Source organism: Mus caroli, unplaced genomic scaffold, assembly GCF_978045245.1.
Source record: "Mus caroli unplaced genomic scaffold, Mus_caroli_1 scaffold_4, whole genome shotgun sequence".
NCBI lineage: Eukaryota > Metazoa > Chordata > Mammalia > Rodentia > Muridae > Mus > Mus caroli.
The window spans coordinates 143,652,940-143,679,204 of NW_028227259.1; the positions used below are offsets into that span (position 1 = coordinate 143,652,940).

General features: G+C 47.7%; 1 protein-coding gene across 2 annotated transcripts in view; it reads right to left on the reverse strand.

Annotated features, from left to right (window-relative positions):
- The window catches only part of Prkar1b (protein kinase cAMP-dependent type I regulatory subunit beta), a 115,283-nt gene extending 101,845 nt beyond the window's left edge, over positions 1–13,438 (reverse strand). The window contains exons 1-2 of one of the 2 annotated variants that reach the window (XM_029477559.2): positions 13,340–13,438; positions 10,743–10,941 (exon numbers count right to left, since the gene is read on the reverse strand). In XM_029477559.2, the coding sequence (XP_029333419.1) occupies positions 10,743–10,919 (177 nt within the window). In that variant the 5' untranslated portion in view covers positions 10,920–10,941; positions 13,340–13,438. Of the gene's footprint in view, positions 1–10,742; positions 10,942–13,031; positions 13,179–13,339 lie in introns of those variants that run through there. The other variant, XM_021162955.3, reaches the window with a different exon arrangement.
- Between the last annotated feature and the right edge of the window lie 12,827 nt (positions 13,439–26,265).

Sequence of the window (26,265 nt, forward strand, 5' to 3'; positions counted from 1 at the left end):
AGAATGGAGAGTCACTTACCCACAACTCCTATCTAGATAGAACAGGACTCCAGCCAACTCATTTGTACGGGCATCTGTTTTACCTTGTTGAGCATAAGCCTCACACTGTCTCAGAAACACAATGTCAGGCCACTGTAAACACCAATGGAGAAAGTAAGTGAGTGAGTGCATGAGACTGAATGAATGAGTGCGTGACTGAATGAATGAGTGAATGAAAAGGCGGCATCTCATATCATATAGGCCTCACAATGCAAGCTACCACTCAGTCACCCAGCTACCCTGTAATCAGGATGATCAGGAATGAAGATGCAGAGGTCATAGTGGCCCCCCTGTGAGGGACCCCTGAAAGCCCTTCCAGGATCAATGGGAATTCAGAAAAGTGTCACCCCAAATCAAGACATGGGTGGCAATGGGTAAGTCATAATGGCCTTAGCTATGGGGTGGAGTCAGGGACAAATTCTGGTTTCACAAGTCCTTAGATAGTGGGGCTATATTAGCCAAGTCACCTCTCCCAGACCCATGGCAACTGGAAACATCCAGATGTTCATGGGTCGCCCTGTGCCTGTCAGTGGCTTCTATTGCAGGAGAGTGTGGCTTTGCGCCCCTAGGTCCTCCCCTGAAGACTCACACACACCATCACAAAGACAAGCCACCTCTCTTACGTTACCAGGGCCTCACCCTCTAGTTGACACTACTGGTCCTGGCAAAGAACATTTTTCCATCTCAGCAGACAGGGGTCAAGTTGAACAGGATACAGGTGTTTCAAAACATCAAAGCCATGGGTTTCTCGAGTCATCCGGGGAAAGCAGTGCATGGCTTTGTGCCAGCCAATCTCTCCTAACCTTGTCTTCTGCTTTCCCTCTGGCAACATACACACTTCCTGTCTCCTGTTTTTACTCTAAAGCAGGACAGTCAAGGTCAGGGGTTAGGACAGGCTTTCCCAGTCAAAGGAATTTTCCTAACAAGTGTGGGAACAAGTTTCCAGAAAGCTCCTTCAGAATGTGCTCAGAAATGAAGTGAAAGGGGACTGTCCCCATCCTGCCCCCCTGGGGACCAGTCAACTTCCTGGGCTCTGGAAATGGTGTTCTCCAACTGACCACAGTTTTCCTACACACCCAGGACAAAAACCACAGACGCCAAGGGGTGTGGCTGGACTCAACAGAGGTTTGACCCCTCTGAAGGAACTCAGCATACCCTTGGGAGACAGACAGAATTCCTCAGTCCCACCAACTTCAGCTGTCTATTTTTCTGCTCTGGAGAACAAGATTCAGGAGGGTCAGAGAGAGGCCATTTCTGAGGGGAGGCACCCCGACTTGACAAGAGCATCCACCTGGGACAGGGAAAGCATGGGGAGCCATTTGTGGGCAAAGCCCCAGAAGAGTTCCCCATATAAGCTCAAGGCTATCCCTCTGTATTCTGAAGCCCCAGGTCTAAAGGAGGGTATTTGAGGACCTGGTTCTCCTCAAATCCTACCAGAGTAGGATGGTCATAATCATGGCATCAGGAATCCCAAGAGCCTCTGGGATATAGGATGGGAAGCTACAAGTAGATCTGCCCATGTGGGGAAACTGAGGACAGAAGGGGTTAAGCACCTGGTTTGGGGGAGGGGGTGTTACCTCACCATTCAGCACCAAGAGTAAAAAAGACACCCAATTCTTCAAATATTTATGAAGCACCTACTGTATACCAATCCTCACATAGAAACTAAAACAGAGATGATGCAAGGGGAGAGAATCCTACCCCAGGTTTGGAAGAAGACAGAGGGATTCTGGGAAGACGAGCCTTCCAAATTGTCAACTGTCATCCTTAAAAAGAAGGTCCAGGAGTGCGGGGGTGGGGGGGGTGCCCAGCTGAGTAGTTTTAAGTCACAAAGGGCCACCTCCCTGCCAGCACTGTTCAGAAATTAAGCCTCTTTCCCCACCTGAGACACAGGGAGTTTCTGCATCACCTGACCACTCTTGCCAGACAGTTACCACTTCATTAGTCTCCTGTGAAACTTGTGTTTGACTGTGCAAATTACCACCATTTGTTCCTTCAATCTGCAGTGTGTGGGGGGGGGGTGGGGGGGAGTAGGATCTTTCTATGTAGCTCAGGCTAGCCTCAAACTTGAAGCACTTCTCCTGCCTCAGTTTTTCAGACAATTCTCAGGAATTACAAACCTGTGCCACAATGTCTGACATGCCTGTACCCTGCTTTGCTGTTCTGCTCTTTCCTTGCATCTCTGATCAGACACTGGAGGCTGATCAATGTCTCTCCTCCACATAAAATGTGACTTAATAACAGGGTGTTTGATGTGGCGCTTCAGGATGAGGGAAGAGTCATGAAGCGGTGATACCTGGGCACATGAACTAGCTTGTGCAAAATCTGTAAGACTGTTGGTAGTAAAAATTAGGACTGACTGAGGATGTAGCTCAACTATGCCTAGAATCCCCAGCTGGAGGCGTGGCTCAGTGGTAGAGCACCTGCCTAGAATCACCCAGTGAGGGGTTGGAAGTGTGACTAAGTGCTGTCTCCAGCATGCATATAACAAGCCAGATGTGAGGTCACACGCTTGTGTGGCTCACTGGCCAGCCACCTCTGGAACTCCAAGTCTCAGTAAAGAGACTGTGTCAAAATCAAGGTGAGAAGAACAGCTGAGGCTGACTTCTCACTACCATGCATGTGCAAACATTTGCGTGTGCATATGTATACACATACAAAACTTAAAATTAAAAAAAAAAATAGGTGCTAATAAGGGCTCGGCCAGGGAAGTGTTTATTGTGCAAGCCTGGGGACCTGAGTTTGGTCACTAGAAGCCGTATAAAAATGGAAAGAGACAAGAAGACAGGAATAAAGTCACAAAAACCAGAGATGACAAAGGAAAATAAATGGAAGGCTTAAACCAACCATATTGATTATATCAAATGCCTATGATCTACAAATGAAATGATACATGCACATCACTTAATGCCTATATAGGAATGAATGGGACTTAGTATTTTAATTGTAAATAATATCAACACATCAGATCAATGGTAGATATTATCATATTCAACTTAAAAACCTAAAACCAAGCCAGGTGCAATAGTGTGCACACCTCTAACCCCAGCACCTGAGAGGCTGAGGCAGAAGGATCATGTGTTCAAAACCAGGCTGGGCTACATTAGAAATGGGAATGTGACTCAGTTGGTAGAGGTCTAGCTACATTGAGTCCAGGGTGGATCCCCAGCACCACCTGACAGAGGGTGATGGTGGGGCCCACCATCTTTGCACTCAAGAGATCAAGGTTATCTATCCTCAGCCACATAGTAAACTTGAGACCAGCTATGGCTACAAGAGATACTGTCTCAATCAATCAATCAATCAATCAATCACTTAATAAACATAATTAAAGAAAGGGGAGAGATAAACACACAACTGATGCTGGAGTCTCAATAGTCCTTGTTATTGACAAAAGATCAAAAAACTAGCAAGAATGCAGAATGTGACTAGGGAGATGGCTCAGCTGGTAAAGATACTTGCAGAAGAGGAGGAGGAGGAGGGTGGAAGAGGAAGAGGGGAAGAAGGATAGGAGGAGGGAGAGGAGGGGAAGGGGAAGAGGGAGGGGAAGCAACTTCTCCAAGTTGTCCACTGACATTTACAAATATACCACTCGAGGCACCAAGCCCACACACATACATGCACACTCACACACAATAAATTTTAAAATAAAAAAAATTTAAATCTATATGTATGAGATGCACACCTTTAATCCCAGCACCAGCACGGCAGAAGCAGGTGGATCTCTGTGGATACATGGTACCACTGGTCTACTGAGTGAGTTCCAGGACTCCATAGTGAAACCCTGTCTCAAAAGCTCATTTAAAAACAAACAACCTTGGGCTGGAGAGTTGGCTCAGCGGTTAAGAGCCCTGACTGTTCTTCCAGAGGTCCTGAGTTCAATTCCCAGCAACCACATGGTGGCTCACAACCATCTGTAACAGGATACGATGCCCACTTCTGGTGTGTCTGAAGACAGCTACAGCGTACTCACTCATATGCATAAAATAAATAAATCTTAAAAAAAAAAAAAACAAGCCGGGCGGTGGTGGCGCACGCCTTTAATCCCAGCACTTGGGAGGCAGAGGCAGGTGGATTTCTGAGTTCAAGGCCAGCCTGGTCTACAGAGTGAGTTCCAGGACAGCCAGGGCTATACAGAGAAACCCTGTCTCGAAAAAACCAAAAAAAAAAAAAGTAAAAAACAAACAAACAAACAAACAAACAAAACGCCAATGCCGTAACCCTGAACTCTCAGTTAAAGCTGCACAGAGCTCTACCTGATCTCCTCAGGTGCACAGGGAGGAGCCACCCCAAAGCCACACTGTCATCGGCCAGAAAGCACACATTAATGAACTGAAAAGGTCTGGAGTCGTTCAGTGCTCTTGGACCACAGTGAAGCTAGACCTGAATCACGGAGTCCTCTGGAAAACCTCCAGATATTGCAAAAAAATTAAACAAAGAAAAAAAAATCTTAAGGAAGAAAACAAAGCTTAAGTCTCTGGAGAGTCAGGAGAGATCCTGGGCGGAGTGAGCCATGGAGAAGAGACGTCCGGCATCAGAGATCCTGAGCGGAGTGAGCCATGGAGAAGAAACGTCCGGCATCAGAGATCCTGGGCGGAGTGAGCCATGGAGAAGAAACGTCCGGCATCAGAGATCCTGAGCGGAGTGAGCCATGGAGAAGAGACGTCCGGCATCAGCACTGTGTCAGTGCTGTCAGCCTTCCCAAAACCGTGCTCACAGGAAATGTGTGCACTCCGATGTTTCCTTTCAAAAAGAATTAAACTGCTATTTTGGCATTTCACTTTAAGCTTTGGAACGGATATGGCCATCAATACAGCACAAAGAAGGAAATCATAAAAATAAGAGCAAACTCAACATCAAGTGTAAAAATAAATAAATAAATAAAATAAAATAAAATAAGATCTGGAGAGTGGATGAAACTGTCTCCTTGATGATACCAAGGGGCTGGCGCCATGGCTCAGTGTAAGACCAACGCTGGCTCTTGCAGTTGGCCCAGGTTCAGTTCCCAGCCCCTACACGGCAGCTCACAACCATCTTTAACTCCAGTTCCTGAGGATCCAGCGCCCTCTTCTGGCCTTCCAGGCTACCTGCCATGTGTTAACAATAGAGAGGCACTAATCGCCGGTATCAAGAAGGAAATGGGGGAATGGAGAGATGCTCAGATGGCCTCCCTGGAGGCTCTTCCAGAGGACCAGAAATTAGTTCCCAACACCCATATCAGGGGGCTCACAACTGCCTGTAACTTCAGCTCCAGGGGATTCAACACAATCCTCTGTGTGCAAACCTGGTAACCCAGTGCTGCCATGAACCTACATGTGTTGGTAATTTTAAATTTCTCATAGAATCATCTGGAAAGTCTCAAAAGTCTCAGTGAGGAATTGTCCAGATCAGGTTGACCTGTGGGTGTGTCTCTGGGGAACTGTCTTGATTTCCCTAATTTGGGCTGGAGAGGTGGGCTGGAGGGGGATGGGCAGGGAGGACGGGGCACGCCCACTGTGGGTGGGGCCGTAGTCTGGGATTAGAGCAGTGGTTCGCAGTCTTTCTAATGTCATGACCCTTTAATACACTTCCTCATGTTGTTGTGACCCCCTAACCATAAAATTATTTTTGTTGCTACTTCATAACTGTAGTTTTGCTACTGTTATGAATCATAATGTGAATATCTGTGTTTTCTGATGATCTTAAGTGAGCACTGTGAAAGACTCATTCAACCTCCCCTACAAGATGTCTTAACCCACAGGTTGAGAACCACTGGTTAGGATCAACAGAGAAGCCAGGTGACGTGGTGGCATAAACCTTTAATCCCAGTATTCAAGAAGCAGAGAAATAATATGTCTACATAGTGGAGTTCCAGGCCAGCTAGAACTACAGTGTGAGAACTGCATCCCCACCAAAAACAAAACCAAAAACCAGACAGAAAGAGTAGAGAAAGCTGGCTGAGCACTAAGCCTTCATGCATTCATGTTTCTCTCTATCTTAGATGTAGCTGCCCCCTCAACCTGCACAGGCACACAGCCATATATACTCACACACTCACACACTCACACACACACTCACACACACATACATGGAATGCTGACCCATTATACACTGAGCAGTCATTGGAAAGGATGTCCCCACAGAACAGATGACAAGTAGAGAAACATGTAGAATATAAAACTGCCACTGTCACATGGCCCCACCCAGCTAAAGATTGTTTAAACAGCACACCCAGCAGAGAAGGGGTGTGGAGGGAGGGTGGCTCAGCTGGCAAGAGGGTTAGCTTCGCAAGCATTGGGCCCTGAGTTCGAATCCCTACCTATGTAAAAAAGCTGGGTATGGTCTTTAAGCCCAGAACTCAGGAATCAGAGGCAGGCAGATCCCTGAGTTTGAGGCCAGCCTGGTCTTCAAAGCAAGTTCCAGGACAGCCAGGGCTACACAGAGAAATCTGATCTCAACAAAACAAAACAAAACAAAACAAAACAAAACAAAACAAAACAAAACAAAACAAACAAGCTGGGTGTGGCTGTAAGCTCCTGTAACCCAGCTCTGGGCTTGCTAGCTCCAGATTGAACGGAAGACCCTGTCTCATGGAACTAAGGTAGAGAATGACGGAGAAAGTGCCCTACATCTGTAGGACAGCACATGTGCATAGACACCATAACAAACACACAAACACAACAACGAGAATAAATAACACATTCGGTAAAGGCGGGAGCCTTAATGAAAGAGTTTTTATATGTTCTCTCTAATTCGAAACTTAAAAGATTTTCTTTTAGGCCGAGCGTGGTGGTGCATGCCTTTAATCCCAGCACTTGGGAGGCAGAGGCAGGCGGATTTCTGAGTTTGAGGCCAGTCTGGTCTACAAAGTGAGTTCCAGGACAGCCAGGGCTATACAGAGAAACCCTGTCTCAAAAACAAACAAACAAACAAAAGAGATTTTCTTTTATAGTGATGGATGCTTTGCTTTGTTTTTGTTTTGTTCTGAGTTCTATTTTCGTGACAGGGTCTCCCTATATAGCCCAGGCTGACCTTAAGATTTTGATCCTCCTGCTCAGCCTCCTGAGTGCAGGGATGACAGGCATGTACCGCCAAGCCAGGCTTATGAATTCTTTTTCAATATTTTGGGGGTGCTGAGAGGATGGCTCAGTTAGTAAGGTGCTTACAGCGGGAGCTTGAGGGTCTGAGTTTAGGTCTTGGGCACATTTGTAATCCCAGCACTAAGGAGAAGAGGCAAGCGACTCCCTGGAACTCAAGCCAGCCAGCCTAGCTGAATGGGTGAGCTCTAGGCTCAATAAGAAAACCCTATCACAAAGCAATAAAGTGGAACAGGATTAAGGAAGACACCAACACTGACCCCTGACCTCCACACACGGGTGCACACGTCATCGGTACCTGTGTGCATAGGTACACGTGAACACATACATTCACACAGATATACATTAATTAAATGACAATTAAAAAAATACATTTTGGGCTGGTGAGATGGCTCAGTGGGTAAGAGCACCCGACTGCTCTTCCTAAGGTCTGGAGTTCAAATCCCAGCAACCACATGGTGGCTCACAACCATCCGTAAAGAGATCTGACTTCCTCTTCTGGAGTGTCTGAAGACAGCTACAGTGTACTTACATATAATAAATAAATAAATAAATAAATAAATAAATAAATAAATCTTTAAAAATATATATATATATATATATATATATATATATATATATATTTTTTTTTTTAAGCCAGGCAGTGCTGGTGCATGCCTATAATCCCAGCACTCGGAAGGCAGAGGCAGGTGGTTCTCTGTGCCAGGCTGGTCTACAGAGTGAGTTCCAGAACAGCCAGGGCTACACAGAGAAAACCTGTCTCAAAAAAAAAATATGGATGGATGGATGGATGGATAGATGATAGATAGATAGATAGATAGATAGATAGATAGATAGATAGATAGGAAGGAAGAAAGGTAGGTAGGTAGGAAGGCAGGCAGTCAGACAAATAGACAGAGATTTTAAAAAGTGTTTTCAGAGCTGGGTATGGTGGCGCACGCCTTTAATCCCAGCACTGGGGAGGCAGAGGCAGGCAGATTTCTGAGTTCGAGGCCAGCCTGGTCTACAAAGTGAGTTCCAGGACAGCCAGGGCTACACAGAGAAACCCTGTCCAAAAAAAAAAAAAAGTGTTTTCAGGAGTTGGCTAAGTGGTTAAGAGCAGTTACTGCTTTACAGAGGACCCTAGCTCTGTTCCTAGCACAAATGCCTAAAACTCCAATTCCTGGGGATTTGACACCCTCTTCTGGCCTACAAAGCCACCTTCGGTTATGTGGCATACACACGCACACACACACACATACATAGTTAACAATAGCAATAACAATAAACTTTAAAATATTTTGATAAGTGCTATTTACTATGTTATTTTTTCCAGAGTTAGGGGTAAAGCCAAGGATTTTCACAGCTGTATGCCAGTTAAGCACTGGACCCTTCCACTGAGTACCACCCCTCCACTTGAGATGGAAAGACTGTCTTAAAGAGAAAAACGAGGTTCGGTCTTTTGAGTCAGGCATGGCAGTGATGTCTGTACTCCCAGCACTCAGGGGCTAAGGCAGGAAGATCATAAGCCTAAGACCAGCCTAGGCTACATAGCAAAACCTTGTTTCCAAAAAATACACAGTATGAACTAGAGATGTTTCAGCAGTTGAGAGCACTTATTCTTGCTTAGGACCTGAGTTTGATTCCCAGCACCCACATCTCACAATTGTCCATAACTCCAGTTCATCCAGGGGATCCAATACCCTCTTCTAACATGGTACACAGGCATGCATGCAAGCAAAATACTCATAAGTAGAATAAATAAATATCAACAAAATATTTATGTTAAATAAATTTATATTATGAACATAAAATAGAATATATATAATTCTTAAAAATTAAAAACATAATAATAAATAGTAGTAGTAGCAGTTGCTTTAGGTTGGAGCTATGATTACAGGAGGCCACCATGAAAAGTGCCTAGCAGCAGATGGTTCACAAATGCTCAAAAGCAAGTCGCAGCCTGATGAGACTCCCCACATTCCCATCTGGTCTCCAACACACTGGGACAAGGGATAGTTAAATGACCTCAGGTGACACTCAGCAATACTCTGGGTGGGGAGCTATGGTAAGGATGAAGCTGGTACCCTAGGAGGAAACCATGCGCTCATGATAGGAATCCTGCTAGCCACTCATCCCAAGCAGAGGAGGAGCCCAGGAGAGGGGCTGGGGGACTGTGAGGGATGTCATTCACTGAGGAGTCAGTCAGGAGCACCTGTGTGCTCAGAACAGTGGGGCTAGACCGGTAAGGTAGCGTGTACTGATAATCCTTGCACTCTGAACGCAGAACTCTGGATGCAGAAGGATTGTAAGTTTGAGGGGAGCCTGAGTTGCGTAGCATGACAGTACCACAAAGAAAGAGAGGGAGGGAGGGAGGGAGAGAGAGAGAGAGAGAGAGAGAGAGCGCACATGAAAGTGCTTCTTCCCATCAAACATGTCTGGGGCAAATTCCTCCATCCACACTTCAAGTCCAGCATGCAGATCAACATGGACCTGGACTACACACCCCAGCCCCATCCATCACTTGCATGATCAGCTGCTTGCCTTTAATTTGTTTTTATGTACATGTGTGTGTGTGTGAATGTGTGTGCACAGGGAACATATGTGTGCCAGTGGAAACCAAAAGAAGGCCCCGGATTCTGTGAGAATGGAGTTACATATGATTATAATCCACCAGGTGGGTGTTGGGAATCAAATCCGGGTGCTGTGGAAGAGCAACCAGTGCATGCTCTTAGCTGCTGAGCCAGCTCTTCACTCCTCTCCCTGGGATCTGGGGGCTTGGCAATCTGGCTCTGATGGCTGGCCACTAGACTTTAGGATGGTTTCTATCACTAGCCCTCAGCCAGACAAAGTGGTCCAGGCCTGTGATCTCAGCACTGAAGAAAATGAAGCAGGAGGATAGTGGCAGGTATCAGACGAAGCTGGACTACAACGTGAGATCTTCTTAAGACATACACACATAACCAGACTTCATCCCCATCTGGTCCATATGAAAACTGCCAGCGAGTCCTGGCTAACCAGGTTCAGATAAATAATCCCTGAACCAGTCAGAGTTCTGAAGACTGTAAACCTCAAAGAAATAGAAAGCGAGATTGTGGGACCCAAAGATGAAGCCAAGGCCAAACAAAGAAGAGTCAGTGTCAAGTCAATCGAATTAATGGGGATGTAGCCCAGGGCCTTATTCATGGGAGGCGAGGGTGGGGGTCCAGCCTCTCTCACTAGGGGATTGGAGGCAGGTGCTCTACCACTGAGCCACACCCCAGCCCCTCACTGGGGGATTCTAGGCAGAGGCTCTACCACTGAGCCACACCCCAGCCCCTCACTGGGGGATTCTAGGCAGGGGCTCTACCATTGAGCCACGCCCCCAGCCCCTCACTGGGGGATTCTAGGCAGGGGCTCTACCACTGAGCCACGCCCCCAGCCCCTCACTGGGGGATTCTAGGCAGGGGCTCTACCATTGAGCCACACCCTCCAGCCCCTCACTGGGAGAATCTAGGCAGAGGCTCTACCATGGAGCTTCAGCCCCAGCCTTGCTTCCCATGATCCTGACAGATCTGGGATATAGGGACATCACTATCTTGGAATTCCAAGGAGGGACTTGAAGCAGCTTTGCCCAGGCCACCTACAAAGGATACTAGGGACACTGACCTTCTCCAACTTCTCAAAGTGCTCCCGGAGGAATCGCAGTGGCCGGTCCGGCTTGGCAACACAGAGGTGCACAATGCATTCTTTGAGCACCTGCTGGATGCCATGTTTCTGCACGTACATCTCGCATCCTTTCAGAGAGTCCTCGTCCTCCGAGTGGAAGCATGATGGGGAGGCCATGGTCAGAATGTCTTCTATGCTCCTGTTACAGATGACACAATCAGCTTTAGGAGGTGTTGGGGAAGCCAAACTGTTCTACCATAAACTTTATAAAGTACACGTGGGCTGGGCCTGGTGGTACAGGCCTGTCATGCCAGCTACTCAGAAGAACACAGGAGGATTGTGAGTTCAAGGTCTGCCTGAACAGGACCAGCCTATACAACTTAGTGAGCCTATACAACTTACTGTCTCAAAGTAAAAAGTAAAAGAAGCCTGGAATGGGCTTAGAGACTATGACTTAGTTGGTAAAATACTAGCCTAGTATGCAGATTTCATCCCCTGCACCAATGAACTCCGCAGTGATGCATAACTATAACCCTAGCATTCCTCAGCACGGAGAGACATAAAGATAAGGAGTTTAAAGCCAGTCTTTGCTACATAACAAGTTGGAGGCTGGCCTGGTCTATGTAGACTTTGTCTTTAAAAAGAGGGAGGGCAAGCCGGGCGTGGTGGCGCACGCCTTTAATCCCAGCACTCGGGAGGCAGAGGCAGGCGGATTTCTGAGTTCGAGGCCAGCCTGGTCTACAGAGTGAGTGCCAGGACAGCCAGGGCTACACAGAGAAACCCTGTCTCGAAAAACCAAAAAAAAAAAAAAAAAAAAAAGAGGGAGGGCAGGGGAGATACTGGCAGGATGGTTCAGTAGATAAAACATCTAAGGCCCAAGCATGAGGACAGAAGGTCAGATCCACAGCACCCACAGAAATGCCAGGTGGGCATGGTGGCCTACAGTCCCAGTGTGAGTGAAGTGAAGCCAGGGTCCTTGGGGCAAACTAGCTAGCTAGACTATCTGAATCGGTGAGCTATGAGTTCAGGGAGAAACTCTGCCTCACTGTATAAGGTGGAAAGTGGTCAAGGAATGCACCCAAGACCAACCACTGGCCTTCTACACACACACACACACACACACACACACACACACACACACACACACACAGAGAGAGAGAGAGAGAGACACGAGAGAGAGAGAGAGAGAGAGAGAGAGAGAGAGAGAGAGAGAGAGAGACACGCACACAGAACATTTAATTTAAAAAAGAAAATTAACATAGGGTTGTACATCAGTGGAAGAGGGCCTCCCAGCATGTAAGGTTTATTGTTAATGATTAACTCCAGTGTGTATAACGCCAGAAGTCACATTTGTCAAAGGATTTTCTCGGTTGAGTTGGTTCATCGCTCAAAGGCTCAAACGCCTTCCTTACTTCCGAACAGATTCCTTCAGGGATGAAAAAGATCGAGTACGATTTGCATACGGTTCTCTCTCCATTTCTGAGAATTTTCAGGTGGAACAAGTTGGGTGTTTGGCGCCCCCACTATGCAAACCATGATGCTTCATTTTTTTCATCCACCCTCTCCCCACTTTTAAGGTTGATGTTGTCACGATCTAAGGCCCCAGCGAGGGTGGGTGGGGCGCGGGGGGGGTGCTGTCAAAGGATTGGGGTGGCTTGTTTCATGAGAAAGGCAAAGAGGGTAAAGAAAACAATGGAAGTGAGCTGAGGGGTGGGGGGGGGGGGGCTTGGAAGACAGTAACAGAGGCCCGAAGGCTCTAGAAGGCTCTAGTGAGTGTCCTGCGCAGTGTTGAGTCACAACGTCCAGGTCATCGCCCCGCCCCACACTGATTGGAATCATCCAGCCTAGAGGCCTTGGGGTTTGAGGGGACCCCATGGCGGATGAGGACGAGGAGGTACACCTAGCCTCAGAAGGATGGGGAATCATACACACACACACACACACACACACACACACACCGTGACTCGGTCCCCAAACCCTGGGCCCACCAGAGGAGAGTTGGGGACGCCCCCAGATGGTGGTGAGTGCAAGGCACCTCCAGACCTTGGTGGGTACAGGGGACCAGCCCAACCCTGTCCTGGGAGCTTTTACAAAGGCCTAGTACCACCTTGGACGCCAACAGTTCTCCTCCCCACCCCCGCCTCCACCCGCGTAGCCCCGCGGGGCTGATTGCGCCCCTCCCCAAATCCCTCGCGTCCCCGTGAGTCCCCCACCCCACCCCAGTTCCCGCTGACACCCAGCTCCAGATAGGGCCGGGTCCCTACACAGACCCCACCCCAGCCTGCGTACCTGTAGATGCGCGGTGCCCGAGGCCGGAGGCAGCTGCGCGAGGACGCGGGGACGCGGGGACGGCGAGCGGGTCCCCGCACTGCAGCGGCGCCGCCCTCCGCCCGCCCCCGCTGCGCGTCGCCGCCGGCCGCCAGGCCCCGCGCACCGCGCCCGCGCGGGTCGCCCACCGACCGCTGTCCTCCCCAGGGACCGCCCCACAGCTGTCTCTGAATGCCAGGGACACACCAGAGCCGCGTCCCCGCACACACACAGGTCCTGCCGCCCGGACCTCCTACCACCCCAGTCCTCTCTTCCTAAGCTCGCCCGACCTGGCTGGCGCCGCTCCTCCCGGGGCCCAGATGCTCTCTCTGCTCAGGGCACAGTGGCACGGTGCTCTGTCTGAGCTGTCACTCTGAGTCTCATTCAGTGCCTGCCCACTCTAAAGCTGAGGCCTGTAGCAAAAATTAGCCACCACGCACGCATCCTGTCCTGTGCCATCTGCTCCTGTGGGAACAGAGTCCATCTTCTCCCAGTGATCTGAGCTGCAGGAGGAAGGATGAGATTCGAAGGTGCTGGAGAAGACATCTCCAGTCTTCTGGCCTGTCTATATCCTCCAGTCCACCACTTATCCCCCCACTCACCTGTCCCGACTCACCTGTGCTCACACCCTGTTCCCCAATCTGTTCTTCCATTCACCAGCTCCCCCCCCCCCCCCCGCCCTCGTCTATCTACACTGACCAGCTCCCTGAATGTGTTCCTCCACTCACCTGCCCACATTCCCTATCGTTCAGGGGTGCCTCATTGCCCAGCTGCCTGATACCTCTTGCCACGTTCACCAGCCCTCCTCCTCCTGACACACATGTCTCCACATGGCCACCAACCTGGCCTGTGCTCTCAGCAGGCAGGGCTGGCGGTGGCCCACACCTCTTCCTGCCAATGTGAAGGGACCCTGCTATAAAAGGACTTGCTGCTTTGGAACAGAGCTCAGTTGATATCGTGCTTGCCTAGCATGCAGGAGCTCAGGGTCCCATCACCAGCAATGCACCAACATGGTGGCACACACCAGTGATCCCAGCACATGGGGTGTATCGATAGGAGGATCAGCGCAAAGGCATGTTTGCCTACAATAGCAAGTTTGAGGCCAGCCTAGGCTACATGAGGTTCTGTCTCGAAAAAAATCAAATCTAGAATGAAATTGATAATAAAACAAAACAAGTATATGGTAAAATAATAAAATAAAAAGAAGACGCAGCTCAGCCAGGCGTGGTGGTGCACGCCTTTAATCCCAGCACTCGGGAGGCAGAGGCAGGCGGATTTCTGAGTTCGAGGCCAGCCTGGTCTACAGAGTGAGTTCCAGGACAGCCAGGGCTATACAGAGAAACCCTGTCTCAAAAAAAAAAAAAAAAAAAAAAAAAAAAGAGAGAGAGAGAGAGAGAGAGAAGATGCAGCTCACACTTCCCCGGCCTTGCCCTCCAGCCTGCCTCCCCAGATCTGTCCACCTGAGTGACAGACATACCTAGTGGGAAAGGGCCTTTTTTTTTTTTTTTTTTCAAGAATTCAAGTTCCATCTTACCAAAACGAAAACTTGCCTTTCCTAAGTAACTCATGTGCTGGTACCTGCCAGCACTCGGATGGGGTCACCTGCCTTCTCCATCACCCACTTCCCTCTCTAGCCCCAACTTCTCCTGGCTCCTGCAGGGATGCAGAAAGCACTGAGCAAAGTCAGCAAAAAGGAGCCAATTTTTATCCTGGAACTTGGGCTGTATGGGGTTGAATCCTCCAGGGCTGCTCCCCACTCTCCTCCTCTTCCTTTGTTTGTTTGTTTGTTTGTTTTTGGTTTTTTGTTTTTGTTTTTTTGTTTGTTTGTTTTGTTTTTTGCTACTAACCCAAGGCTAATCTCAAAATCACTAAGGATGGGCCTTAAACTCCTGATCTTTATTCTTCTACCTCTGAAATGCTAGGCTTGTAGGCATGTACCACATGCATAAATAAGGACTGGGTTTTCTCCCCTGGGGGCCCCACCCCCACCCCTAAGGGGCTCTCTGTTTTTTGAAGTTCCCTCTAAGGACCACCCTTTGTGCTGTTCCTTGTGAGAGGTGGGGTGACCCTCTCCAGTGAACCTGAAGAACAGTCCTCAGATCACAAGGCACACACACGCGCACAAGCAGACGTCTACTGAAGTACACTGCCTGAGAGGCAAGTCCCCTTGGGTAGAACTGTCCTGTCACAACAAGAACCCTTGGTCAGGGGCTAGCCATCAGGAATTATGGAACCATCCAAGAACCAGGTCCCTGGGCCTTACAGCAATGTCTGCTGCTGTGGCCCCCTGGGAAGGCAGCTCCTGCCATTCTCGGTTATGTCTGGGTTACTCTAGTAACCTAGTCCAGGGACCTTGGCTTCTTCAGGTTCCCTTCCTGTAGTGCTGGGGATAGAACCTGGGGTTCCCTGGCCAGCCACTCTAGCCTACTTGGGGAATTTGGGCAAGGCTGGCGAGAAAATCCTATCTCAAAAAAGAAGATAGCTTTTAACTAAGAACTGGGAAGGTAGAGGCAGGGGCATTTCTGTGAGTTGGAGGCCTGGTCTATGCAGTGAATTCTAGGCCATCCACGGCTACACGGTGAGTCACCCCCCCCCCAACATGCCCCACCGCATGCCACAAAATGAACGTTGGTTCCCCAGCACCTGGAAACTGGAAAATAGAAACTTGAGCCTAGGCTACCTAGAGAGGCCCTGTCTCCAGATCGTAAGTAAAATAAATAAAAGGCAAAAGAAAAAAATGTCACTGAGGTAGAGTTGCTGATCTTATTTACTCATGGTGCATGGTGAGGGGCTGTTCTGTGGAGTTCAGAAAGGAAGATGGCTCATTAAACCATGGTCTTTACAGAGGCGGCATAGGCATGACTCTGTGACATGGGCCCTGGAGATGACAGTGTGGGTGTGGACCCCGTCTCTGGCCCAATTGTCCAGTGTACAGAACTCCTCCCAAAGGAGCAGGAAGAGATGACTGACACTCACCAGGGGATGCTGGGAAATGCTCATGTCAAGGCAGAGAACGTGTGCTGAGGGGATGCAAACCGAGGGGAGGTGCAGAGCACAAAGCCCAGCTTCTCCCACATTCAAAGTCTCAGTCTCAATTATATTTTTGGCTTTGTGAGGGTGGGAAAGAAGCACGAACCATGTGTGAATTGTACTTTAAAAATATTTACCTCTTCTGGGCTAACACGAGATAGAGTATCATTTTGTTTATTTTGATATTTTATGTATATATTCCTGAACACATATGTGTACAAGCATGAGGACGCCAGAGTTGGACCCTGTGTGTCTTCCTCTATCACTTTCCACCTCCCCCCCATATTTGTGTTATGTGCACACATGCATGCGTTTGTGCTCCCCCCCCCCCGCCGTGTGTGTGTGTGTGTGTGTGTGTGTGTGTGTGTGTGTATGGTATGGTATGTGAGTGTAGGCATGCATGTGCCATGAGGTCATGTGGAGGTCAGAGATCAATTTTGAGAATTTGGTTGTCTCCTACCAGGGTCCCAAGGATCAAACTCAGGCCTATGTAGTAAACTGCTTTACCCACGGAGCCATCTCACCAGCCCCATTTTTGATATCCTGAGACAGGGTTTTGCTGTGTAGCCCAGACCGACTACAAACTCAAGAACCTCCTGTCTCAGCGTCCTGGGTAGTGGGATTGCGGGTGTGCAGCACTGTGCCTGGCTCCTGATGCTCTTTCTTGATAGTGGGCAGCAGCAGCAGCAGCAGCACTTTCAGCAGGATCTTTGATTGATGGAAAGCCTGATACTGAGCAAGCGGTAATCAGGCTGTGTTGCTGGGAGTGGGGGTGCTGGCTAGGCTAGGGGGTGTTCTGTGCATTCTGTTAGTAAACCACAGGTTTCTCAGAACCTGAGTCTATGGCAGTCAAGTGGCTTGTGTCAGTTGTAACTGACAACTCGGTCCACTCCTTGAGAGTCACCTGATTCTTCTCCAGATACCTGGAATGCTGGGTATGCAAATGAGGCCACTGGGAAGGAGTCCCTGCTGAGGCAGGAAAACAAGCAGATGGGGGTGGGGGAAATACACCTTGATGTGCCATCAGGTTTTCTACCAGTGAGCCACACCCCAGCCCCTCACTAGTGGATTCTAAGCAAGTGCTCTACCACTGAGTCGTGTTTTCAGTTCCAGGCCTGGCTGGGTGTGGACCTTCTGCAGACATGTGAACTGGTGAGAAATGCCCCTGCAGCGGAGCAAATAAGACTTTGCTTGAGCAGCGCTTTCTAATACTTGAACTTTACACTGTTCGTTGCACTCATCTGGGAAGTGGATCCCACTGGGGACTCCTGGACACTGATCCTGTCTTGAAGGGGCAGGCTTCACGACAGCCCAATGGTAATCCCAGCACTTTTCTTGAAAAACAAAACAAACAGAAAGCCATCCGAGTCCCCATTGGTCCTAGCCCCCAGACTCAATCCCATCCCCCAAAGGGTACATGCTTTGGAGTTTTTCCCAGGGATGCACGGGACTTGGTTTTACTCCACCAATATGGTAAGATATCCACCCTGTGAACTAGAAATTTCTAGCTTCTTTGGAAAGTCATTATGTCAAATCATGTTTTGCTGGGGCACACAGGTGACAGGATGTCTTGCAAAAGCCAACATGACACGTGATGAAGGAGTATAAATATGACCTCACAGACAGTGAGCATTGTTTTGTGAGACTGGAGCATTGTTTTGGTTTGCTCTGCCTGGCTAGTCTTCGTTATATAGCATTGATGAGCTCTGCTTGTGGTAGGTAACCCAGCCATTGAGAGAAACCCAGCCAAAGAACTGCTCATGAGGTCCCTGAAACGTCTCACCACTTCAGTGAGCCTTGCAATTTCTTCAGAATTGAACTACAGCTGCTGGTCCGTGCTTGCTGTCTGTCTACCAAGGGGACTGGTCTACAGCTGCTAATCTGTATTTGGTGTTTGCTACAGGACTGAACTGCTAACAGAGAAAATTAAGTTCCCCCTCCCCCCTGTAAAGAACTATTGCTAAACAGGTCCACTTCCCCCATATTCTAACAACTTTTCTTTTCCACTCCCTCCGTGGGTGGTGAGCTAGAGGGAAGGTTGAACATTTATTAAAAGTAGGTTACAAAAATTCTATGCCGACAATCCCGTGTGTGGTCCATGTCTAGCTTACATGAATACTGATATCAGTCTGGCTGGGAGACTGTCTCCCTGAATGGTTTTAAAGATGCCAGCAGACCTGCTGTGAGCTCACGTGCAAAGAGTCATATGGCAAGGGACTGGTACAGTCTCTAAGGATAGCAAAAAAGGGGGTAGGGGGCCAGATCTAACTGCCAGGAAGTGATACTACCAAAAAGTATGGGAAAATACCTATCCTGGTCCTACCTAGGAAAGGACCCTGCACTGGCAGTGATGGGGCCTTCAGAAGACCATGCCAAGCTCTGCCTGGACATTAGCCTTCAAATACCATGAAATAGGTGCTGCTTCACACCACTAAATCTGTAGTCATATGTTATACAACTATAGAGATCCAATTCAAAGCAGGAATAGAAGAAAAGATGCTGGGAATGAAGTCTGTGTAGAATTCCTCTATAGGGGGCTGGGGTGTGGCTCAGTGGTAGAGCCCCTGCCTAGAATCCCCCAGTGAGAGGCTGGGGGCGTGGCTCAGTGGTAGAGCCCCTGCCTAGAATCCCCCAGTGAGGGGCTGGGGTGTGGCTCAGAGGTAGAACCAATGGCTTAGCATATGCAAGGTCCTGGGTTCCATTTCTTGCACTGAAAAACAACAAAAACAACAAAAGACTAATAAAACCAGTATAGGAATTCAACATATAATTTGAAGACAGGAAGTTTTAAAACAGCGATAACTAGCACAATTGGCAAATCGTTAAATTGGTTAAAGTGAAGAATGGTTTTAGAGGACTTTTACAGCACCTGAGTGATTATAAGATACAGCAAATTTCACTGATCACTGTAGTAAGATAATGCAGCCCATTCTTCCATAAAAGTCACATCCCCAGTGACATAGAACAAAATATGTATAATAGTGTTAAATGGGGACATGTTTCTAACAATGCAAAGGAACGGTTATCTATATACTTTTATTTAATAGTCAATATTTTTTACTTTGTTTTATAGCCTTTATTCTTAAGTTGTTATTGTTGCATACATACATACATACATATAAATATATAAATAAATCCTGCTGAATCAAAAAAAAAAGAGGTTAAAATAGAATTCAAGTGAAAAAAAAGCTAACCCAGTTACAAGATTAAGGAAATTCGTAATAGTGCAATAGAAGTCGTTAAACACATTACAGAAGTCACAAGTGTTAATACTTGGTAATCTGATGTATTACAGTAAAAAGTCATGCATTAGTAAAAAATTCCCACCAGTCAGAGTATGGCAGCAAACACCTATAAGCTCATCACTCCCAGGGCAGAAGGATCACAGGGCGGAGACCAGTGTGACCTCCAGAGTGAGATCATGATTTAAAACAAACAAACAAACAAACAAACAAACAAACAAAACACCCGAACATTTGAAAGGCAAAACGGAACTCTATTGCTAGACATGGTGGCTCATGCCTGGAACAGAAATAGAGACAGCAGGGGTGGGCATTCAAGGCCAGCCTGGGTTATATAAGATAGTCTCTATATAGAGTTGGTCTGGTGCTGCTTATATTCAGGAGGAGGAGCAGGAGGAGGAGGAGGAGGAGAAGGAAGAGGAGGGGGAGGGGGATGAGAAGGACAAAGTTTATATATACTTACATATATATAATACTTATCATAAAGGGGGGATTTTTAACCTCCCTGGATATTAAATAAAATTTGATTAAATCTGCAGAGACACCATTTGTAAAAGTATTTTATTTGTATTTTTCAATTTGTGTGTGTGTGTGTGAAAGAGAGAGAGAGAGAGAGAGAGAGAGAGAGCATGCAGTGCCCACAGAGGCCATCTCCCCTGGATCTGGAGTTAATAGTCAGTTATGCGCTTCCTGATGTGGGTACTGGGGCACTCAAGCCTCTGCAAGGGCAGTATAGGCAGTGGTGTAGAGACACCACTTTTAACCTATTGAGGAAAAATATTAATTGTAAAACAGGCTGGGAAGATGGATCCGTGGGAAAAGTGTTTGCTTTGCGGGCCTGAGCTCAGTCTCTAGAAGTTACACAACAACAACAGAAGAGATGGGCAGTGGCGCACACCTTTAATCCCAGCACTTGGCAGACAGATGCAGGGACATGGATAGAAACCAGAAGCCATCAGGGGCCAAGTCCCACCTTTTAGAGCCCATTCCCCCAGAGGCAGGGTCTCTAGGCCAGGGCCAGTGTCTTGGCCTGGCTGGAAACCAGCAAGCCCTAGAAGTCTGTCCTCGGAGCATTTGTGGGGATGCGGCTTGTCGTGAGGTGTTGTTGGGATCAGTGTTCCAGTCCTCAGAAAGAGCTCGTCAACACTGAGCCATCTCTCCAGCCCCATGTTAAATATTTATTGTGTGTGTGATTGTGCAAGCACATGTATGTCACAGAAATATGCCAGGCAGTGATGGTGCATACCTTTGATCCCAGCACTCTGGGAAGCAAAGTTGGAGGTCAGCCTGGTCTAAAGTGAGTTCCAGGACAACCAAGGCTACAACCAGCGCTACATAGAAATCCTATCTCCAAAAAACAACAATACCAAACCAAACCAAACCAAACAAAACAACACAGACAGGACAACACAGACAGGGACCTGGTGAGATGATGTCTCAGCACGTAAAGGCACTTGCAATCAACACTGCTCGTTTGAGTTTGATCCTTGGTACCCAGGTGGAAGGAGGGAACCAACTCCTGCAAACTGTCCTCTGACCCACACAGGCACACCATGGCATGGGGACACACACATCCAAGAACCTGATGATATGGCTTGGTGGGGGTTTGGGGGGAGACACAGGGCTTCATACTTAACATATGTATGGAGGTCAGTTTATAAACATCTTTAGAGTACGAATGCAAAGCTTGCCTTCTGTAGTGGTCCCCCATTGACTAGTCCTCATGAGTCCTGGATTATCTATGCAGTCCTGTATCTTTTTGCACATAAACCAACACAGCTGTTTACCTGTTTATATTGGCTTCTTTGTAAAAATGCATGAAGCCAGAAACACTGGGTGGGTGCTAGATAACCACAAGAAAGAGCTCATGAGGTTATTGTACGATGCTATGTGTCTGTTAAAATGATGAAACAATTCTGCATGAATTAAAATAAAACCATCTCTCTCTCTCTCTTTTTTTTTCCCTTCTCTGTGAGCTTCAACATTTTGGGATGGGTGATTCATTAAACAGCAATGTTACATAATCGCCACCACCTACTTCAGGATCATTTTGCCCCCAAACATGCATATGCCTTCCCCTGCAGCCTTGGTCATCTGCCAGTGTTGCTGTCTCTGTGACGGATTCCTCCATCTGTTCAGGATTGGCACCGGAGCCCGCCAGCCCTGTGGCAGCTTCCCTCCCCTTCAGTCCACTTACCCATGAAATAACTCAGCTACCTCACTCGCTCATGTGCTTTAGCCCAAGCATAAACCTTCATCCTGGGGTGAGCAGCAGCAGCCTTCGTCCTATTCCACTTCCCCAAACTTGGTCCTCCCTCCACAAAACCACCACTCTGCAGCAGCCACTGGACCTCGCTCTTTCCCCACCCCACAATTCCAGGCGATGTTTCCACCAGGCAGAGCCTGCTCTGTCCCCAGTGATCCTGTCCACTGTTCCACTGTCGTCTGTTGTGTGGCTTTTCCCAGGGAGATGAACATAAGTCTATCCATTCCAGAGAGGACACCAATGGACAGAGAGACCAAACTATCCCATCCACGTCTACTTCAGTGACTCAGTTGTTTTAACTGGTAATACACACGCTTGGGCAACTCAGAAGCCACGACACTATCACCATTACGTCCTCAGAGGGGAAGGGGACGACAATACATAACTGCCTTCATCAAGTCCGTGGCCACCTACAAATCCTCACAAGGGGCGGGGCCTCACAAGCCTCGCCCCTAGCAAGCATTAACTGCCTATAAAATCTTTGGAAGGGGCGGGGCCCCAGAGCCACACCTCCCTAGCAATCATTAACCATCTATAAACCCTCACAAAAGTGGGGCCTGCTGAGGCCCCCACCCTGCCTCAGGACTGAAAGTTGAGGATCCAGTCTTGTGAAGGTCTTCTGGTGATCACGCTGCTGACAGATGAAGAACACAAGGGCTATGTCGAAGCCAGAGGACGATGGTCTGTACTGCACTATCCCTGGACCCTGGACAGGCAACTCCCCAAGGCAAGGAGCATCAGCACCTGCTTTGACTCTGTGGTGGTTTGAATGAAAATGGCCCCCAAGGGCTCTCTAGGGAGTGGCACTATTAGGAAGTGTTGGAGGAAGTGTGTCACTGGGGGTGGGCTTTGAGGTTTCGATTGCTCAAGCCAAACTCCGTCCCATGCTCTCTTCCTGCTGCCCGTTGACCCAGATGCAGAATTTTCAGCTACCTCTCCAACACCATGTTTGCCTGTGTGCAGCCCTGCTTCCTGCCATGAAGACAATGGACTAAACCTCTGTGTCTTATAGTTAGGGTTTGACTGCTGTGAACAGACATGATGACCAACACAGCTCTTATAAAGGACAACATTTAATTGGGGCTGGCTTACAGATTCAGAGGTTCAGTCTAGTATCATCATGGTGGGAAACATGGCAGCATCCAGGCAGGCATTGTGCAGGAGGAGCTGAGAGTTCTACATCTTTACCTGAAGGCTGCTAGCAGAATACTGACATCCAGGCAGCTAGGACTAGGGTATTAGAGCCCACGCCCACAGTGACACACCTATTCCAACAAGGCCACACCTCCCAACAGTGCCACTCCCTGGGCCAAGCATATACAAACCATCACACTCTGACCCTGTAAGCCAGCCCCAGTTAAATGCGCTGCTTTATAAGAGTTGCTAAGGTCATGGTGTCTCTTCACTGCATTGAAACCCCTAACGAAGACACCCATCTTTCACTCAGTCTTAGCTGAACACCTGGAAAGTGTCTCTCACAACCCAATAAATGTATGTCAGGAGAAACAATAAATGAATGAACCTGAGTTAATTTTGCCAAAATCTGTTTACTGGTTGAGAAGACATACTTCTTGGAAGACACTTGAAAAGCCCTTTTCCTTGCTTTTTGAGGGTCTTTAAAATATATGCAGTGCAGGGAGTTAAGCAGAATAAATTTAGACGGCCTTGTTATATTTTGGCTGGAACATAATTTAAAAGTTCCATATTTACATTAAGATAGAAACCCAGTGTAGGTTTGGTGAGATGACAGTTCAGTGGCTAAAACTGCTTGCTTCCGAGCCTGATGATTTGAATTTGAACCAACTCCCAAAAGTTGTCCTCTGAACATCATACATGTGCTATGCCACACACACACATTAAAAAAAGAAGAAAGATATAACCCATAAAGATGTCAACTCCTACGTGCTAGAGGCCGTAACGTAAGGTCATTAAGATCACATCAGACTTGGGAGGAAAACATTTGTCTTCCTCCACGGGGCTGTTCTGTGGGATCCAAGGGACAGACCAACCTGCCCTCCCCCTTCTCACTCTGCCATCCCCTCCTCAGATGGCCAGTCTGCCCCCCAATGGAGCATACATGGCAACTCGGGTGCACAGCACCAAGTCCGCCATGCTGCTTGCCTTCTGTAAGCCTTACCCGTCTGTGCACGACTCACTCAGGAGTTGGTGAGCCATCACTTCCTAAGGTTGACTCATAGTCCTCTGTGCATCAGGTCAAATGTGCCTTTTTACCAGTGACAGACATCTGGGTTGTTTCATCTTGTGATTAATGCTACGGAGAACATGGGTGAGGGCGTAACCACGCAGCCATGGCAGAGTACTAAGGCTACTGGTAAAGACCCTGGGTCCCATCTCCCAAGACCAAATCAAACAAACAAAAGATGGTTGTGCAAATATTAATTCAACTCCCAGGTTCTGCTTGAGTTATTCAGAAAAGAGTTGCTCGAGGTCAAGGCGATCCTATGGCTTTTGTTTCTCCTGCAGCTGTGAACTGACCCAGTGCTTTAGGGCTGCAAGACAAGAGCCTTAACAACGTGCAGCACTCTCGTGCTCACGGTTGCTATTCTGGAAAGGGCTTCTTCACAGCAGCCAAAAGATAAAAGCAACCTATATCCCAAGAGATCAGCAAAACCATGCAGTATGCACCACCCCTCCAGAGGCCTGCAATCCAGCCCCAGAAGAGGACCAGGGCAGGAAGATACCTCCTCAGCTCCCTAGCTCTCTCCTACAAAGAGGATACTGGTTTGAACTGCAAAGTAGGAAGCTTTAAGCAGGTTCACCAGGCTGCCCCAGTACTGGAGAGTTCCAGCCAGAAGGTATCCTCCTTGTAATGTTGTCCTTTGGAGCTTGGATGCACCTGTTCTGATGGACAGGAAGCGGCTGTGCCAGGTCTCTTCAACTCAAGAGCTGTGAATGGCTGGGCATTCTCTTTCTACCACTTTCCACTGGCATGCCTGGAATCCAGCCCAGACTCCACAGCAGGTTTGCATGCATGGGGAAAACTGTTGCTGGCTACTTTAGCAAATACACTTCCAAGAGTTTTATAGATCTGATTTATGTGGTTCCCTTCCATTTCTAATTAGCTGAAGGCTTATCTGTGTCAATATCACCAAATGCTGCTAGCATCTATGGAATCTGATAGTTTTAAACCTCATTGCAGCTGAAGATGACCTTGAACCCCTGATCCTCCTGAGTGCTGGTTTAAATAGTGCTGGGGATGGAACCCAAGATTCATGAATTCCAGGCAAGCACTCTCCCAACTGAGCCACATTTGCAACCCTGAATTATTTTTATTAATTTGCATTAGTATCAGCTCAATTTGATTATGTCTTAACCCTTTTTTAAAAATTCATTATCTTGCCAGGCAGTGGTGGTTCATGCCCAGCACTAGGGGTCAGAAGCAGGTAGATCTCTGAGTTTGAGGTCAGCTTGGTCTCCAGAGCAAGTTCCAGGATAGCCAGGACTACACACAGAAGTCCTGACTTGAAAAACCAAAAATAAAATAAAATAGATAAAAATAATTATTTAAAAAATAACTATTTCTAGATTCACTTGTTAGTGTTTTCTTTAGGATCCTGGCATCTGTACTCCATTAAACAGCCCATCAGGACTTCTGTCTTATGACCCTGTGAGATTTCAGGTGTAATGCTGCTCTCATGAAATGAACTGGAAGCATCTCCTTCCAGCCTCCTTGAAAGATTATAATTGCTCATTAAATGTTTGAATTTCTTGTCAGCAAAACCACCTGGGCCACGCCTGGAGAGATGGCTCAGTGGTTAAGAGAACTGGCTGCTCTTGCAGAGGACCTGTGTTCAGTTCCCAGCACCTACATGGCAACCCACAACTACCTGAAACTCAGGTAGTATTCAGGGGGTCAGATACTCTCTTCTGGCCTCAAAGGGCACTGAACACACATGGTAGACCGACAGACAGACAGACAAAATAAATCTTTTAAAAACAAAAACATCTGAGGTATAATCTAGACTATGAGGAGCTTTTAAATTATGAATACCATTTCTTTATGTTTCTATTCCTTTATTATTATTTTTTTGAGATAGTCTCATTATGGAGCCCAGGACAGAATAGTGTCAGCAGTAGGTCATCCTCCTGCGTCAGCCCCTGAGCAGAAGGATCACAGGTGGGCAGCAACACACCTGGTTTCTTGTGTTCGAATGTTTAAAGTTTTGTTTAGTGTGTGTGTGCATGCATACACATGTATATGTTTGCGTGCATGTGTGTGTGTGTCGTTCAGTGGACAAATTGGAGCAGTCACTTCTTACTTCCCACCTTGTAAATCCTAGAACTGGAACTCAGGTTATCAGCGTTGCACTTTATCTGCTGAGCCATCTTGCCGGCCCAGGTATTTTAATCACAGACACCAGTAGGCTTCTAACTTATACAGGGTGTTGTAATGAGTTACCCTGAAGATGACAACATGGTGACATGCTCAAAAATGTTTCTGGCTGATGCTGGCACAACCAGTCACTCCTGGTTTCTGTTTCTGTGTTGTGTACTCCGCTGTCGCTGTTTCCTGAGTTTTCAGCTGACTCTCCCATCTCCACCTCAGATTTTACCCCTGGGGATACAGATACACAGTACCACACCTAGCCTTTTATGTGAGTTTTGGGGATTAGTTTTTTGTGACGAGCACTTCTGCCCACTGCACCATCTCACCAGC